Below are 18,643 nucleotides of genomic sequence, written 5' to 3'. Positions count from 1 at the left end.
TCTATGTACTCCATGCAGTACACCTTTCCAGTGCTGAGAGGTAATGGACGGTTTGTGTACAACTGTGATATTTTGGAACTCTCTTTGGCATTCTTCTAGTTAACATTGAAATTATTGCTCTGTGGCTCTTTGCTGCTCCTTTCTCTCTCTCTCTCTTCCTTCCTTGCCTTGGACTTTAGGAAGCGCTAAGAAATGAGGACGCCTCGTCATGGTTCTACCAGGAAGGCAGCTATTGACTCAGCAGTTTAGGTATTGATTCTGAGCATCTCTCTTGGTCTCGCCCTCTCTCTCTCTCTCTCCTGCTGTGTTATTCTACTTCACTGTCCGTCTGGCTTTCCCAAGCACAAGAGATGTTCACTTCCAAATCCACCTCGGTCTCTCCGTCTCCTTCCATGGACCAGGCAGATACAGATGCTTTGGACATCAGCACCAAAGTGCAGCTGTATGGCGTGCTTTGGAAGAGACCCTTTGGCAGGCAGTCTACAAAATGGTCCCGAAGGTAAGGAGCACGATTTGGGGGTTGGAGGGCACGGGGGAATGGGACAGATGGATGTGGGAAAAGTGACATTAGATGCTGGGGTGGCAGGGAGAAGGGCTCATTAAATTCCTCGCTGTTAAGGTTGTTAAATTCTTCATTGTTATCCGTTTCCCTAAAATTGCCAGTGCTTTAAAATTGCTATTTCCGAAGTTTATTTATTTTATTTTGCTTTATCTCTTTTCATAATTTTTTTTTTGCTTTTTCCTCCCAGTTATCTCGTTTGCATACTTTTTAAACTGTTTTAACCCCTCACCTCATACCTTGCATTGTATATCCTCACTGAATTAACAGACTGACCGTAAAGTCTCTTCAGAGAGATTCTGCAAGGATTGATCCCAATTACATTTCAGCACATTAAAGCAACCGTCCTAGCAGCTCTGGTTATATAACACAGTTTTATAAATTCTTTGCTTCAGTCACAGGATTCCACGTGTTAGGAAACTCTTTGACATACGGATATGTTCTTGTGTGTGGGTTGAATCTATACGTAAATGATTAAAAAAAAACTTCTTAAGAGCAGTAGCCTAAAAAGAAATACTCTGTAATTATTGTTCAGGAAGCTGGCTCCCATTTTGTCAGTCTGGCATGAGCTATATTTGTTTTGCCTTGTGCGCTTTTTATTTGGGCAACGAGGTGAAAAAGGTAATTTTATGGAATTTACCAAGGTTGTTTTTCTTGTGCATAGCAGATATCCTATAAAAGAGTGAACAATTTTCACTAAGACGTCTGATCGTTAGTTGCAGCAGAAGCCCCCCAGCCCAGATGTCAGTTTGAGATACATTATAGCCTGTTTTGTACTTTTACAGCGATTCTGGGGGTACCTAAGGGGGGCCCGTGGCATCAAAGGTTTCCTGTTTTGCTTCCGTTCTTTTTACAGCTTAATGGTTTGCTACTTTCACAAAAATGAGTTAATTCTATAAAGACGATGATTGAAAAATATTTATTACAGTCAATGCCTTTTGCCTTTTTTTTTTTTTGCCTCTGCTTGAAAACAGTAGGAAGAGGTGGAAAAATGGAAATTGCTTCCATGAATACAAGGAATACACTGAATGCTTTTCTAATAGCATTAATAAACATGTTCTGAAGTTAGGGGATGAAGGAGGATTTTCTAATGACATCAATAATATTTTGTGAAGCATTGGGATGAAGGGACATATTTCCTCCCAAGTAAAGATTTCATATGCATGGATGTACCTTTCTGTTATCTCTGATTTAAACCTGCTTTGTTTCCAGATATACACCTCCCTATCACCAGGAAAAGCTTAAAGTGTACCATTTATTGGCACCTTGTAACAAAGAGCAAGATCAGAGATCTGAATGATTATTTTCTTTAACTCTTTAGGTTCTTGCTATACTCTGTTCTAAAACTGGAGTTTGGGGCTCCTAGGAAACCCCTCAATAAATGGAGCCTTACTATAAAATGAAAGAACCACAGGTGGTATGTTGAAGGTTTAAACCCAATATTATCATTAAGGAGCTAACCTCAAGAACTGTTGCAGCAGAAAATCTGCTTCAAGTCCATTATGGCAACTTATAATTTCTATAACCCATCTGGATTTGGAATTCAGATAAACTAAAGCATGGATGTCTTTGTATGCTTTGTGTTTGGATATTAATGCACGGTGTGTGTAATTGGATTACATAAAGGTTTTTCAACATCTCCATCAGTCAGATTCTGTGATCTGCCAGACTGTTAATGTTTTTGAGTATTTCTGTTGGGATATGGTACAGCCTGGTTATACAGAGAGTTAATGTTCATGAATGTTTCTACTAGGGTATGGGGTGTTGTAAAATGGTCAGTAGTCTTCATCATAAAGCGTATTAGGATAGACTTAAGATCTCAATATGTATATTTTTGAAAGAAAGGCAGGAGAGGGGAGATATGATAGAGACGTTTAAATACCTATGTGACAAAAATGCATAGGAGTAAAGTCTCTTTCGGTTGAAATGAAGCTCTGGAATGAGGGGGCATAGGATGAAGAGTGAAAGGGAATAGACTCAGGAGTACTTCTTCATGGAAAGGGTGGTGAATCTGTGGAACGGCCTCCTGGGAAAAGTACATAGAATCTCTAAAGGAGAGAAAGGAAGAGTACATGGCATGGATGTGCAGACCGAATAGGCCATGTGGTCTTTATCAGCCTTAATTTTTCTCTGTTTCTATGTTTATACAGAGAGTATTAATGTTCATGAGTATTTCTGCCAAGGTATGCTACAGCCTGGTTATACAGAGACTTAGGACTAGATTCTATACATGGCACCTGAAAAACAGGCATCAAAAATATTTCTGTCTAGGCGTGTTCTGTAAACAGCGCCTAGATTTAGGCACGGTTTATAGAATACACCTAGCTGGTTTATAGAATACACCTAGTGGCCATGCCTGCACCTAACTCTAGGCACATCCATTTACGCCAAGTAAAACTTGGTGTAAACACAGTCTACTAGTACCTCATGCTATTTTAGCACAGATCCTATGTTATGCAATGAGACCTAGCTACTAATAACTGGGATTAACAGTAATAATAACACATTTTAATGGTAGCTATGTTGATAACTCCCCCCCTTAATTAAGGAAAAAAGAAATGTTTCTAGAAATCAAAATCAATATGTAAAGAAAGTGAGCCAAGTATAGAGCAATCAAGCCATTGTGATATCACTGATGAGGAACGGAGTTCGGCACGGAGAGGTGTATTCCACAACCATGCGGGTAGACTTTCAGAATGCCCATGGTCTGCCCATTCCATGCCCATGGCCATGCCCCCTTTTTGGCTGCACGCATTAAAATGTACACACACCACTTCACAGAATATGCCTAGCAAACTGTGCATGTAAATTCTCATTAATACCAATTAGTATCAATAATTGCTTGTTACATGGCAATTATCAGCACTGATTGGCTTGTTAAGTAATTAAATTGTATGTGTAAATCCAGAATATGACCGGATTTGTGCATACAATTTTAGTCGAGCTATATAGAATCTGAGAGTTAATTTTTATGAGTATTTCTTCTAGGATATTGTACAGCCAAGTTATACAGAGAGTTAATGTTCATGAGTATTTCTGCTGGGATATGGTACAGCCTGGCTATATTGAGAGTTAATGTGTATGAGTATTTCTGCTGGGGTATTGTACAGCCTGGTTATATAGAGTTAATATTCATAAGTATTTCTGCTGGGATATGATACAACCTGGCTATATTGAGAGTTAATGTGTATGAGTATTTCTGCTGGGGTATTGTACAGCCTGGTTATATAGAGTTAATATTCATAAGTATTTCTGCTGGGATATAGTTCACCCTGGTTATGCAGAGAGTTAATGTTCATGAGTATTTCTGCTGGGGTATTATACAGCCTGGTTATACAGAGAGTTAATGTTCATGAGTATTTCTGCTGGGATATGGTACAGCCTGGCTATATTGAGAGTTAATGTGTATGAGTATTTCTGCTGGGGTATTGTACAGCCTGGTTATATAGAGTTAATATTCATAAGTATTTCTGCTGGGATATAGTTCACCCTGGTTATGCAGAGAGTTAATGTTCATGAGTATTTCTGCTGGGATATGATACAGCTTGGCTATATAAAGATTTAATGTGTATGAGTATTTCTGCTGGGGTATTGTACTGCCTGGTTATACAGAGTTTTGTTCATGAGTATTTCTGCTGGGGTATGCTACAGCCCAGTTATATAGAGAGTTAATGTTTATGAGTATTTCTACTGGAGTATTGTACAGCCTAGTTGTAGAAAGAGTTAATGTTTGAGTATTTCTGCTGGGCTATGGAACAGCCTGACTAATAAAGAGGACATGATGCTTCTGTCAAAAACTAGTACCAAGATATACTTAATAAAAACTAATAATGTAGCTACTTGATCTTCATTGGGAACTTGCAGTCTCTTTTCATACAAGCACTACTGTATCTTCGGTAGAATACATTTGCACTATTGTAATAAAGAATTGTCCCAAGCAGATTACAATACTTAAAAAATATATATTTCATTTCAATAGATTTCATACAATTCATTTGAAAATAGTACCTGCTACATATCACCTTGGTTGAATCTCTTCATAATAATTTGCTGACACCTAGTGAAATTCATGGGAAAAATGTGTTTAGTTCCCTTGTCTCTGCCAAATCACCTTCCCTCAGTCTGGATGTCCTGAACATAAACCCCAGCTGAAGCGCAAACCCATAAGTCTCTCTCTCTTTCTTTCTCTCTCTCTTTCTCTCTCTCTCTCTCTCTCTCTTTCTGAGCTGCCTCTTCTTCCTTGTCTCCATACTTTTCTCTCTTTTTCTCAATCCCACTTCCCTTCCTTATTGTCCTCAGCAGTTTCTGTCTCTCTCTCTCTCTCTCTCTCAGTCTCCTCTCCTTCCCTGTCTCCTGCAGTTACTCTTACAACTTCCCCAGCCAGGCACCAGCAGCCATCATTCTGATAATTCCCACCCCCACCACCTCTACCCACTTTCCAGGCTCCAGCAGTCACTCTCACTATTCCTTCCCTTTGCATGATCACTCTGAGACCACAGTTGAAGACAGGCTGTCTTCCTCCACGGCTTCTCTAGTGCAGCTCATGGACAACATGGCCTCTTTCCTCAGCCATGGCTTGTGGAAGAGATGTTCTTTTTTCCTCTACAACAGCTTGCTTTACCTCACAGCTTCTGTGGCATGGCAACGAACCTGCCTCTTTTTCCTCTCTTAGACTGCTTAATCCAGGCTTGTCCCAAGTTCAGTCCTCGAGGGCCGCAAATGGGCCACATTTTCAAGATATCCCTAATGAAAATGTATGAGAAAAATTTCCATATAATCGAGATAATGGGCACATTATACCCTAAATGCAGTAACAGAATCTACATCAACATTCTCATCTGAATTGCTGCTGGAATAGTCATGGTTTAAAGAGCATCTTTAACTGATATAATACTCTTTTAATCTAATCTCAAAAGGGAAGCTCTTTCAGTGACACATGGCACTATAATTTATGGCTTTTATCATATGAGTCCATAAGCAGCAATTCTTTGCAGGTTGGCTGACCCAACTTGTTAATGCCAGTAGTCCCAATTTGTCTTACAGAGGTACATAACTTGACCAGTAATAACATAAGGAGCTAAGCCATGAAAAATTATAAAAGTTAAGCACAAGAGTGTTTATGGTATAAAAATGTAACATTAAAGACGTGCTGCTGATCACTTTAATGGCCAACATTTTACACTCTAGTTCCAGGCGTGTCAACTATAGATTCTGGCTCATTAACAACGTAACACTAACTTATATTGTTGCATTGGGATTTGACCAGATATCCAACAGCTCTTACGCGGGGGAGTAATACGTGTGACAAATACAGTTACTTTTAGAAGACACATTTTTGTCAGTTGAGTTACTGGACATTTGTTTAGAAGGTGACACTTGTCTAGAGAAGATTTCAACCTCTGAACATCATGCTGTGATGGGAGTACTGATGTCGTGCCTTGTTTGAATATTTTTAGACACAATCCCCCAATATTCAAAGGGGGTCTTTTACAAAGGTGCAGTAGCGTTTTTAGAGCATGTTAAATGCTAGAGATACCCATAGGAATGTATGACTTACTGATATGTTAGGCAGTTATCTTCTATATGTCTTACTAGGAACCCTAGATATATAAACACTTCAAGCTTACTTGGTCCTAGATATACAATTATTTCTTATACACTTATCTCCACCATGTTTTCCAACTTTTACAGTTTAATTCAATTTTTTGCCTCAGTAGTGCTCATTTGCCAATAATTATTTTTTTGGCAATTCATTTAGCACCGAATTCTTCATCGGCTTTTATGCAATCATTTTGATTATATATTAATACTTTAGACACTTATCTTTATAGATAGTCAGACTGGGGGCTCAAAACTGTCCGACATGCATGTTTCGCCTGCTAGGCTGTGTCAAGGACTTCCCCTAAAAAATTAAACAGAAAAACGTCTCAATGCATTAGGTATGAGTTGTACCTTTACTTCTCATACAAAATGACTACCTCCTTTCACTATCTATTCATCATACATCTCATAATTACCCTTTGCCGTTTAGTGCCAGCTTCGCTACATTATTTTCGGGATTACTCCTGCAAAGATGGCGACGGCGTTCTAATGAAACCATTTAAATGATTTGTGTTGTGACGTCTCAAAACCCCTCGGTTCCTATTGGATAGTACCAGAAAGACATTTACATTAAGGAGGCCCATTCCAATTCGGCATTTAAGCCATTCGGAGTTACCGTCTTTAAATTATAGATGTGCCATTGTTCTCTATAATTTAATATTTTCTTTATCGAGCCACCCTCACTACCCTGCTGTATGTGCTCCAAAACCTTTCACCTTATATCTTCTGCCGTATAATTTTTCTCTAGTAGTAGCTAGCAATGGCTGTGCATGCAGAAGCTAAAGATAACTTCGAGATTCCTTATAAACTTCAGACGTTGGAGAATTACCCGCATTGGCTGATCCTGAGGTCTCTGAATTTTCCTCCGCCAGCTAATGTTGCTCTGGCAGATGAGATATTGATGGTTCTGGATAATGCTCATCTTTCCCCTCTCCCCCATTGTTAAGCTTTTAAGAAAAGATAGGAACAGGGTGCTCTGGTAGGGTATGTGATTTGGTCTTGGATAGTCTCAATTTTATGTAGTATTTGGTTAGAAGTTGAAGTGGCATCTAGAAACCTGTTGATGTGCAAACTGATTGGGAGAGGAAATTGAAGTTATTCTTTAGATGTTAAGAATGATTTGTTTTGGGGTAAGTTCATCTGGGTGTTTTCTGGATGTATGGCAAGACAGTTTCTCAAAATGTTCCAGGAGTGCATAGCTCTGGGGGCAACTTTTCTTCTTCATTTCTCATGTAAGTACTTAGTAAATTTTGGTATAGATAAGTATAACACTAGAAAGCCAAGTGACATCCACAACAAAGAAAATGTTCCATTCAGTGGAAACTTAAACGCGTGAAGCAATCCTTCCTGAGGGAAGCATTTCCCAACCTGATACAATCAATAGTACTAAGCCACTTAGACTACTGCAATTGAATCTATGCAGGATGTAAAGAACAAACCCTAAAGAAACTTCAGACTGCTCAAAACACGGCAGCTAGGCTTATATTTGGTAGATCATGATTTGAAAGTGCAAAACCCCTCCGTGAAAAACTACACTGACTCCCAATCAAGTAACGCATCGCCTTAAAAATCTGCATCATGGTCCACAAAATTATCTACGGAGAAGCCCCGAGTTATATGACAGACCTGATCGACTTACCAATTAGAAATACATCCGAATCAACACGGACTCATCTAAATCTGCACTACCCAAGCTGCAAAGGACTTAAATACTGAACTTACGCATCTAGTTTTTCCTACATAAGCACACAACGCATTTAGAACGCATTACCTAAAGCCTTGAAAACAACGTACGACCACCTAAACATCCGCAAATCACTAAAAACTAATCTGTTTAAGAAGGCATACCATAATGACCCAACCTAAATGCCCAGTCTCAGCAACATGACCAACCTAAAGCATGCAGTGGACATAACACAACTCTTCCGCTCTACGATTCCCTAATGTGGCTGTACCATATGAACTTTATCTTACCACAACAACACCTTGTATTTGTTCACACCGGAGCCTGCAAAGGCCCTCCGGTATTATGTAAGCCACATTGAGCCTACAAATATGTGGGATACAAATGTAACAAATAAATAAATAAAATAAATATGTGTACTGACTCTAAACAGCTAAGGAGTTTTCTTAATAAAGGGCTTCTCCTGGTTGAGCGTTAATATCCAAGGATGAGGACCATTGCAATATGCCAGCTTCTTTCAGTAATTTCCTGCATTTGTTAATGATTAATGTATTCAGCTTCTAAGACTGTTGGTTCCCCTCCCTTGACTATCCCTTCCTCTCCCTGCTGCTTTTGTAGGCTAAGAAGTATATATTATGTTTTCTTTTTCTTTTTCCTTTTTCTGTGTTAGTAGATGACTTCTACTGTTGTACACCATTTCTTTGTCAAATACTATTTTTCATGATCTATATGTTTAATTCCATAAATAAGTATCAATAAGTGCCCACTTAATACAGACTAAAATCAGTAATCAAAATTTTATATATTATATAGAGCTACATTGTGATCACTGTTTATATATACATACAGATATTTTTTTTATTATTATTATTGTATTATCTTCAGACTGTTAGAGGTAGAACTCCATTCACTGGCAATACACCATATAGCATTTCACTTATGGTGACTTAATTCATACCTTTCTCGTCATCAGTCTTAAATTTTTATATATATATATATTTTTTTTATTTTTACTGTGTTATTATTAAGAAGACATGGAGGGGCATAATCGAATGGGGCGCCCAAGTTTTCCTGAGGACGTCCTCGCAGGACGTCCCAGCGAAGGGGCAAGGAAACCCGTATTATCGAAACAAGATGGGCGTCCATCTTTCATTTTGATAATACGGTTGGGGACACCCAAATCGCAAACTTTAGTTCGACCTTAGAGTTGGTTGTCCTTTGAGATGGTCATCCCTGGTTTTCGGCGACAATGGAAACCGAGGACGCCCATCTCAGAAACGACCAAATGCAAGCCCTTTGGTCGTGGGAGGAGCCAGCATTCATAGTACACTGGTCCCCCTGACATGCCAGGACACCAACCAGGCACCCTAGGGGGCACTGCAGTGGACTTCAGAAATTGGTCCCAGGTGCATAGCTCCCTTACCTTGGGTGCTGAGCCCCCCCAAAACCCACTCCCCACAACTGTACAACACTACCATAGCCCTTACAGGTGAAGGGGGGCACCTACATGTGGGTACAGTGGGTTTGTGGTGGGTTTTGAAGGGCTCACATTTACAAACACAAGTGTAACAGGTAGGGGGGATGGGCCTGGGTCCGCCTGCCTGTAGTGCACTGCACCCACTAAAACTGCTCCAGGGACCTGCATACTGCTGTCATGGAGCTGGGTATGATATTTGAGGCTGCCATAGAGGCTGGAAAAAATATTTTAAAGTTTTTTTTAGGGTGGGAGGATGTTAGTGACCACTGGGGGAGTAAGGGGAGGTCATCCCCGATTCCCTCCAGTGGTCATCTGGTCAGTTCGGGCACCTTTTTGAGGCTTGGTCACAAGAAAAAATGGACCAAGTAAAGTCGGTCAAGTGCACGGCAGGGCGCCCTTCTTTTTTCCATTATTGGCCAAGGACGCCCATGTGTTAAGCATGCCCCAGTCCAACCTTCGCTACGCTTCTGACATGCCCCCAGGAACTTTGGTCATCCCCGCGATGGAAAGCAGTTAGGGACGCCCAAAATCGGCTTTTGATTATACTGATTTGGGTGACCCTGGGAGAAGGACGCCCATCTCCCGATTTGTGTCAAAAGATGGGCGCCCTTCTCTTTCGAAAATAAGCCTGAAAATCTTTTTTATTTAGCTTTAGAGTCTCAATGTCTTGTCAGACTGAGAGTCGGGGCTGCATACCGACACGTATTTCGCTGATAAAGCTTTTTCAAGGTATGCCCCTTTATGTCTCTGTACAGAGTATCGAATGCTCAGACTCCATCAGCCAACATCATGACAAGACATTGAGACTCTAAAGCTAAGTAAAAAAGATATTGTCTTCTTAATAAGAACACAGTAAAAATAAAATATATATATATATATAAATTTAAGACCGATGACGAGAAAGGTATGAATTATGTCACCATAAGTGAAATGCTATATGGTGTATCGCCAGTGAACGGAGTTCTACCTCTGATGGTCTGAAGATAATACAATAATAATAATAAATCTGTATGTATATATAAACAGATATCACAATATAGCTCTATATAATTCCATAAATAATACATTGCTGCCGGGGGTGGGGGTTGCTCTTTCAATATCACATTTTCAGTAGCATGGAATGGTCAAGTTCTGCAGGATTCTAGAGGACACGTCTGTCCTTAGCAATTGAAAATACAATATCGAATCGGCAGCACCCTCCACTGGCAGCAATGTTGTTGGAGGACTCCCGCTCAGCTTAGAGGGAACTGTGCAGGGCATGCCCCCTACAGTTAGCACAGAGGCTTCACACCAACTCTGCATTAGTTTTTTTCATTTAGTGTATGGTAAGTGCAAAGATTTACTGCACTTTAGCAAACAGGCCCCATAATCTTTTTTCAAGATATATTAAGTGTAGTTTTAGTCAGAAACTATAAATGTAGTTGGCTGTACATCTGCATTGCACAAGTTAGATTTAGTATGCTTGAGAGATTTTGCTAGCAATTTTGGATACCACACAAAAGTACTTTTAGTATATAGCTTCTTACTTATTCAGTGACTGCAGATGCACTATGTACAATGCTAAAACGAGCAGGTCTGTGAAGAAAGAGGAGTCCGTACAATCAAAGCATGAAGATAATGGTGATCTGATGACATTATAAAGATTCTGTGGGTTGATCTGATGTCATTACAACAACCTCCTTAGTGCAAAATGTGACCTTTTTACAGCACTGGATGGTTTTCTGTTATTTATTTTTAATGTGGAAAAATATCACTTAGCTTTTTGGGAGTTATTTGTGTTTTTATATTGCGATTGATTTCTCACCTGTGGATGTCTGTCTTCTTACTTGAGAAAAGACTGAAGAGCTTGGGAAAGTTAGCAGGAAAGCAGACTCCCAGCTTCTTTGGCTTTTGTTGCACTGCTACATTCAGGGGTGAAGTTATTATTATTATTAGCATTTGTATAGCGTTACCAGACGCACGCAGCGCTGAACACCTGATACAAAGAGACAGTCCCTGCTCAAAAGAGCTTGCAATCTAAATAATACAGACAGACAAGACAGTTACGGGTGAGGGATGTAATGGGTGAGAAGGAAGGAAGGGACAAGGGGAGGGCAATTGAGTAGTGGCTAGGGGCTAAAAAGCAGCAGTGAAAAGGTGGGTTTTCAGCATAGATTTGAAAATAGGTAGAGATGGAGCTAGATGTATAGGTCCAGGAAGTCTATTCCAGGCATAAGATGCCGCGAGAGAAAAGGAACGAAGCCTGGAGTTAGCAGTGGAGGAGAAGGGGGACGACGAGAGATTTGTCTAGTGAGCGGAGTTCACGGGAGGAATGTAGGGAGAGATGAGAGTGGAGAGGTAATGGGGGGCTGCAGAGTGGATGCTTTTAAAGGTCAGTACGAGAAGTTATCAATGTGGGCTACCGTTAAGACGTGCTATTTTACTGTTAATCTCAGTTATTAGTAACTAAGGGGTCCTTTTAACAAGCTGTGGGCTTACTGCTGCTCTGTAAAATGGCCCCTGAGTACACGCTAGCATTTTTAGCACATGCTAAAAATAAGCATGTGCTAAATACTAGAGACACCCATATATCCCTATGGGTGTCTCTAGCATTTAGTGCACGCTAAAAATGCTACTGCGCTTTTGTAAAAGGGAAAGGGGGGAAGGGAAATGGGACTCAATATACCACCTTTCTGAGGTTTTTGCAACTACATTCAAAGCAGTTTACATATATTCAGGTACTTATTTTGTACCAGGGGCAATGGAGGGTTAAGTGACTTGCCCAGAGTCACAAAGAGCTGCAGTGGGAATCAAATTCAGTTCCCTGGGATCAGAGTCTGCGACACTAACCACTAGGCTACTCCTCTACTAGCAACATTCCATGTAGAAGCCTGCCCTTGCAGATCACCGATGTGGCCGCACAGGCTTCTGTTTCTGTGAGTCTGACGTCCTCCACTACCCCTCTAAGTCTCATTGCATAAAATGGGACCTGTGCTAAAATAGTTAGCGGTAAAATCACATGTCGTAATAGTAGCCCATGTGGGTTCTCTGTGTTTGACTTATAAAATGTGGTCTGAGCTTTCCTACACAAAATGTAAAGTGAGTTTTTAAACCCATCTTTTCAGTTTGGTATTTATTGGGCTTTGATGCAGGTTGGGAATCTGTGGGGCAGTTCTCTGCTTCTATTATCTTGTCTTTCTGCTTCTCACTATTAGCTGTCTTATCATATTATTGGAGTTCTTTTCTTCTGTCTTTTTACTTTATTGTAAACTGCTTTTATATTTAGATATGACCAGCACTATAGCAAATTCTCGCAATAAGCATAAACACATTAATAACAAGCAGTGCATTAATGGTTTATGAATGAGGGCAGTATTGGCAGTATTCAGCCCCTGGGGATTAGCAGAGGTTTTGGGGGGGGGGGGGGGGGGTTTAAGCACTGGCCACTATGGGCTGATTTTGACCTAGATTTTCAGTGGCTACTGGCGCTGAATATTTGGATTTTCAGAGGATGGTGGAAGTTATCCAGATACCACCGATATTCAGTGTCGATACCCAGATACTGCGTCCATTGAGATCCTCTCAAGGGCTATTATTATTATTATTAGCATATGTATAGCGCTACCAGACGCACGCAGTGCTGAACATTGCTTGAGGTGCCATCTTACCATATGGTGTGATTGGAAGACTATAGGTCTTCTATTTTTTCCATCATTGGTCCCAAATTTTGGAACACCCTACCATTCGAGCTTCACGCAATATGAAACATAGGACAATTTAAAAAAGAATTAAAGACCTATTTCTTTCTCCGAGCATATGGGATTGAGGAATAACCAGGACCTATTTTATCTGGTTTACATTGATACCTGAAATGGGTTTTTTTTAATGATATGTCTGTAAAGTATTGATAGTTTGTTTATATTATTGTATATGTGAATTGTTCTCCCCTTAGAATTTGTAGATAATGCAGATTATAAATAAATGTGTTATTATTTATGTGGTCTTACTTGCCCAGAGAGTTACCGGGTATCTGTACTAAATCTCCATGTTGCCTGGATAACTTCTGGGCCCGTCTTAGCTTTGCTGCCTGACTGACCCAGCACTCACCAGACACTGCGGAATGCCTAATATTCAGTTAGGACCTGGTCAGCAGGAGTTAACCAGAAGGAGCCGCTCCTGCCTGGTAAATCTCACTGACTATCACTGGTAGTCTGGCCAATTGCTACCTATCAGTCTTGAACGCTATGTACTCAAATAGATTTACTTACATCTTGTCTCAGGCTTGCATTAGTCAATTAGGGAAGATGGTATTAATTACTAGGAAAACCACAAGAACTCTTTATACAGGTATCCAGTAAAAAAGAAATTCAAAAATATGTTTTGATAGCTTGCTTGCTGTGCAGTCTAGTGTAGATATATTTACATTATTGGGACAAGTACTGAAGCCTCAGGCTGCCTCATTATTGAATTTAATCATTACAGTGTTTGGTCTCTTCTTTCCAGGTTCTTTATTATAAAAGACAGTTTTTTGCTTTACTATGCTGAAAATGAAAAAAGAAGTTTTGAAAGTAATAAGTACTTCAACATCCATCCGAAGGTGAGATAGCTCAAATGGCATTTTCTTGCTCTGTGTAGTCTGCTGCTTTTCTTTTTGCACCTGAAGGAATTGCTGCAGGGTTGGTTCAGTCTTTCAAATTAGACAGACAGCTTCTGTATGGGAGATAATACAGTCCATAGGAGCCAACTTTTCAAAATTATTGGGGGTGCTAAGCCCAAATGAAATAACCCCTCCCTGGACACATACAAGGAATTTTCTCAATATTGGGGGTGCTCAAGCACCCACAGAGTCGGCTCCAATGATACAGTCCAAACCCTGTAATACAAGGGTGATGAGAATAGCATTCCTGTACAATAGAGTGATCATAGTCTATTGGGAGTTCTAGACTAGAAAGTTCTGGAGGATTTACAACACATCCTTCCCCTGAACAGCTTGATTCCTACTTCTGTCTCTTCTTCCTCCTTTCTCAGCATGATCCTCATGAGATCTTCCTCTTTCCTGGCCACTCTCTATTTTCCCTTCCCCTAATTCATACATATTCTCACCCATCTCCATTAAAGGTCAAATAATTAGTGAAAAGTGTGTAGCATACAATGAAACCAGAAAGCTCTTCAAAAGTAGTAGAAATTTATTGCATAAGATAATGTGGTTGCTATGTTAGTCCACTTCACAGGTAATAAATAGAAATAAAACAAAACAAAAAGAGATAAGATGATACCCTTTTTATTGAACTAACGATTCATTTTTTGACTAGCTTTCAAAGGCAATGTCATCTTCTTCAGGTCAGAATTGAGCAAAAGATGACAAAATATCAGAATATATAAGTGAAGCATACAAACATTCATTTCCAATCACATTCTTAGGGTGAAAAGTAGGGGGTGGAGGATGGGGCAAGAAACAAAGAGAAATGTAGATGGGTAATCAGAAAGTGACAAAGCAGTATAATTTTATGGTTCATAATGTGATAGGAGAGAGAGAAGAGAGCAATGTAGTACCTGAGAGAGGGAAAGAGAGCTCCCTTGTTGGAAGATTCCACTGTTGGGTGGTAACATTATTTTGCCTCTGTGACATCTCGATTGGAGCCAACTGATCAAAAGCACACCTGCCCCTGCCTTCTGGTGGGAGAGAAAAGAGCAATGTAGTTAGTACCTGAGAGTGTGAGCCCCTGAGAAGTCATCAATTAGGACCGACTGAAGAGATAAAAGTGCACCTGCTCCTGCCTTCAGATGAGAGAGAAGAGAATAATGCTGTATGAGAGAGAGAGAGAGAGAGAGAGAGAGAGAGAGAGAGAGAGAGAGAGAGAGAGAGAGAGAGAGAGAGAGAGAATGCTCCCTTGCTGGAAGATTCCACTGCTGGGTAGTAGCATTAGTGAGCCTCTGTGACATCATTAATCAGAGCTGACTGAAGAGACAAAAAGCGCATCTGCTTCTGTGTCACATGGCCACAGGGGTACAGAAGACCAAAGGGGCTTGCCCATTTGGAGCCCAAGAGCCTGGTGCCCGGAAAATATTTTTCATCTGATTATTGGACTTCTCAGGTACATTTTTGTATTTCTTCTTGCTTGATAATGCAATGAGACCATTGTGAAAAGAGAAAGTGAAAGACTCAAGCTCTCATGGAATAGCATCTCCTATGGATAAACATTTATTACCAAAGCAAGGAACCTTTCAGGCAACTGTATCTTCTAGACTAGTTTCGGGAGCTTCTCCCAGTTTGGAAGACAGACCTACCCTGCCTCCACCTATCTCCCCTATGAATCCAGTAGGATTAAGTGATACCCAAGCAAGTTCTCTTTTCCTACTGGAGAGAAATCAGTCCACCCCTAATTTAATGTCAGTTCTACCACTGAGTTCATTGACTGTGATTTGGAGTGAGAGGGTTGGAAGTGAATATTCTGTCCCTCTTACTGGAGTAACTCTGGTAGATGTTCAGAAGATTGTTCATGGTTTGGAAAACCTAATGAGAGGTCCAGTGTTTCAGCTTTGTGATTTCTCCCATCAAGTGATCTCATTTACAAAAACTGGAGAATCGTTTGTCTTCTATTGACTCTTAGCTTGGAGGTTTACTTGCAGCAAGAACATCAGGAAACAAGGATAGCTTGGAGACCCTGGAAAACCAATCAAGAAGTAGGAATTTATGTATTTTGAAATTTCCAGTATGTTCTTTGCTTTCAGCTGAAAAAAAATGTTTAGAAAATATCTCAAAGAGATTTTAATGATATCAGAATCTGATAAAATTATTATTTCCTCGTGTTACTATTTGCCTTGAAATGCAATAAAGGTGAACCAAAGGGAGGGTGAACTGGGTATATTGAATCCTGTAGAAATGTTTAATTTAACTAATTTCCTTGAAGCATCTCAAGACAATATTATTGAGTGAGTCACCCTTCTGGTGACCTTCACATGTGAAAAGATAAGATTACAGTATTAAAATATTACTTCAGAAAGAAAGATTTCCTGTTTAGGGGTAGTAAACTTCAGATATTTCCAGATGTGGCTTGTGCCACATAACAGCATAGAAAAGTATTTCTTCAGTTAAAACCATGTGTTTTGGCTGCAGGAGTGAGCTTCTTTTTGAAGTTCCTCTGTAAATGTTTAATCAAATTTCCTGAATCCAATTATATTTTTTTACAAAAATCCTATTCAACTGGAACAATTGCTTTAAAAAAAAAGAGAGGCTAAGTGATTTCTTTGTCAATCAATAGGGGTTCTAATCTTAATTAATAGGTGATGTGGAGGAGTGGCCTAGTGGTTAGCACACCAGTCTTGCAATCCCAAGGTGGCCGGTTCAAATCCCACTGCTGCTCCTTGTGATCTTGGGCAAGTCACTTAACCCTCCATTGCTTCAGGTACAAACTTAGATTGTGAGCCCTCCTGGGACAGAGAAATATCCAGAGTTCCTGAATATAACTCACCTTGAGCTACTACTGAAAAAGGTGTGAGCAAAAGCTAAAATAAATAAATGTGGTAGAATGTAATCCTAATTGCCTTATATATCTGGTTTTCCTTTTACTATATTCTTTTCTTTCTCTGGAAATGTAGACTTGATATAGTTTATTTTTGCTGCATTGTATTATACGTAAAAGTTGAGGTGAAATATATATTTACATTTACATAAAGTGATAGGAAACCCAGATCTCTGTTAAGATCTCTTTTGCATAACATCATCTTAACTTCAAAGGCCTTTCATTCCTGGATTGTTTTAAAATTCCCTCTTAGTATTCTGACCATAAAGTCATTGATGCTATGCTCTGGTCTTGCAAAGTGCTCTCCCACAGATGTGTCACCCTGGTTAGCTTTGTAGTGTTTAATATTGTGTTGGTGTGAGTTGATTCTTGTCTTTAGCATCTGTCCCGTTTTTCCAGTGTAGCATTCTTCACATTTTGTATATTGAATGATGTGGAGGAGTGGCCTAGTGGTTAGAGTGGTGGACTTTGGTGCTGGGGAACTGGGTTCCATTCCCACTGCAGGCACAGGCAGCTCCTTGTGACTCTGGGCAAGTCACTTAATCCTCCATTGCCCCAGGTACAAATAAGTACCTAAGCCACATTGAGCCTGCCATGAGTGGGAAAGTGCAGGGTACAAAAAAAAAAATTACTAAGTTTGAGGACCTCCTCCCCATTCCTATCTTTCCCTATAAGACTGTCATTGGAATGCCATGTTTCACTTATATGTTCTGATATTTTGTCATCTTTTGCTCATTTCTGATTCAAAGAACAGGGTGTTGCCTTTGAGAGGTAGTCGAAAAATATATTGTTAGTCCAATAAATAAGTTATCATCTTACCTTTTTTTTGTTTTGTTTTATTTCTATTTATCAGAAATTCATTGTAATCCTGGAATACTTAGCACAAAAACCTACAGTAATCCAGCCCCACAAGGAAATATCTTGCTATTCTTAGTTACCACAAGTGTAGCATTTTTCTCACCCAATCAGCTGATTCTTTCCTTTGGGCAGAAGTGATAAGATCAAGAACTGAGACAGGTCAGTTATATTTGCTCAGAAGAACTGTTCACTCTCATGGATGGTTGCTTCTTTTTGCAGACCGGATGGAAGTCCTTGTATGTTTATCTGTACGTGTATGCCTGAAGGTTGTCTTCTCTTGAAACTATCAGCAGGAACCTGTATTCCAAAAGCTGTCACTCAGACTATGGGTTATCACCCATCTGTGCCTGGAACATGTACTGGCCTAGGCTGTGCCAAGACTTTGTGGTTTGCTTCTTTTGGGTGTGTTATGCTTTGTCCTTTGCCAATAAACATGTCCATAAATGGAATCCTTATAATTGGTTAGTTCTCACCAGATTTCTTTGGAAGATCTGTGTATGTGCAAAGATAAGGTGTATTGCAGCTGAACAGATGCAGGAAGTTCATTGTTATCATGACTTTGACCAGATTATTCTGCTTCTGACATTGAGTTTAGGAGGCTGATTACCTTAGCCTATATAGGCCTTGCTATGCTAAGTAGGGGAATAGGATTAGGCCACAAAAGAGCATGTGAGCACACATTGACTGATAGGCCTCATACTCACTGACTGCCACTGCAGCTTCCTTCAATTTCATTACAGGAGAGGCTGTTAGGGGCAAAAAGTGGAGGTCTAGGGACTCCTAGAGTTACATGAAAACCTAATCAGTTTGTCTGCTTATGCCTAGCGCCAGCTCTGTATAACTAATGGGATTATTCTATTTATTATTGCTTTTTTGTTTCATGCAAAGTATGATGACCATCTATGCTAGTCTATAAATTTATTGAGCCTTCACTCTGAAGATGATGGCAGGCCAGCCTGGTG

General features: G+C 39.9%; 1 protein-coding gene across 1 annotated transcript in view; it reads left to right on the top strand.

Annotated features, from left to right (window-relative positions):
• Positions 1-350: 350 nt before the first annotated feature.
• Positions 351-18,643, top strand: part of PLEKHD1 (pleckstrin homology and coiled-coil domain containing D1) — a 95,962-nt gene continuing 77,669 nt past the window's right edge. The window contains exons 1-2 of the mRNA XM_030215102.1: positions 351-499; positions 13,804-13,897. Coding sequence (XP_030070962.1) covers positions 351-499; positions 13,804-13,897 — 243 coding nt within the window. The remainder of the gene's footprint in view (positions 500-13,803; positions 13,898-18,643) is intronic.

This window comes from Microcaecilia unicolor, chromosome 9 (assembly GCF_901765095.1).
Source record: "Microcaecilia unicolor chromosome 9, aMicUni1.1, whole genome shotgun sequence".
Classification (NCBI taxonomy): Eukaryota; Metazoa; Chordata; class Amphibia; order Gymnophiona; family Siphonopidae; genus Microcaecilia; species Microcaecilia unicolor.
The sequence above is the reverse complement of the archived record's forward strand: the minus strand, read 5'-3'. Positions and strand labels throughout refer to the sequence as shown.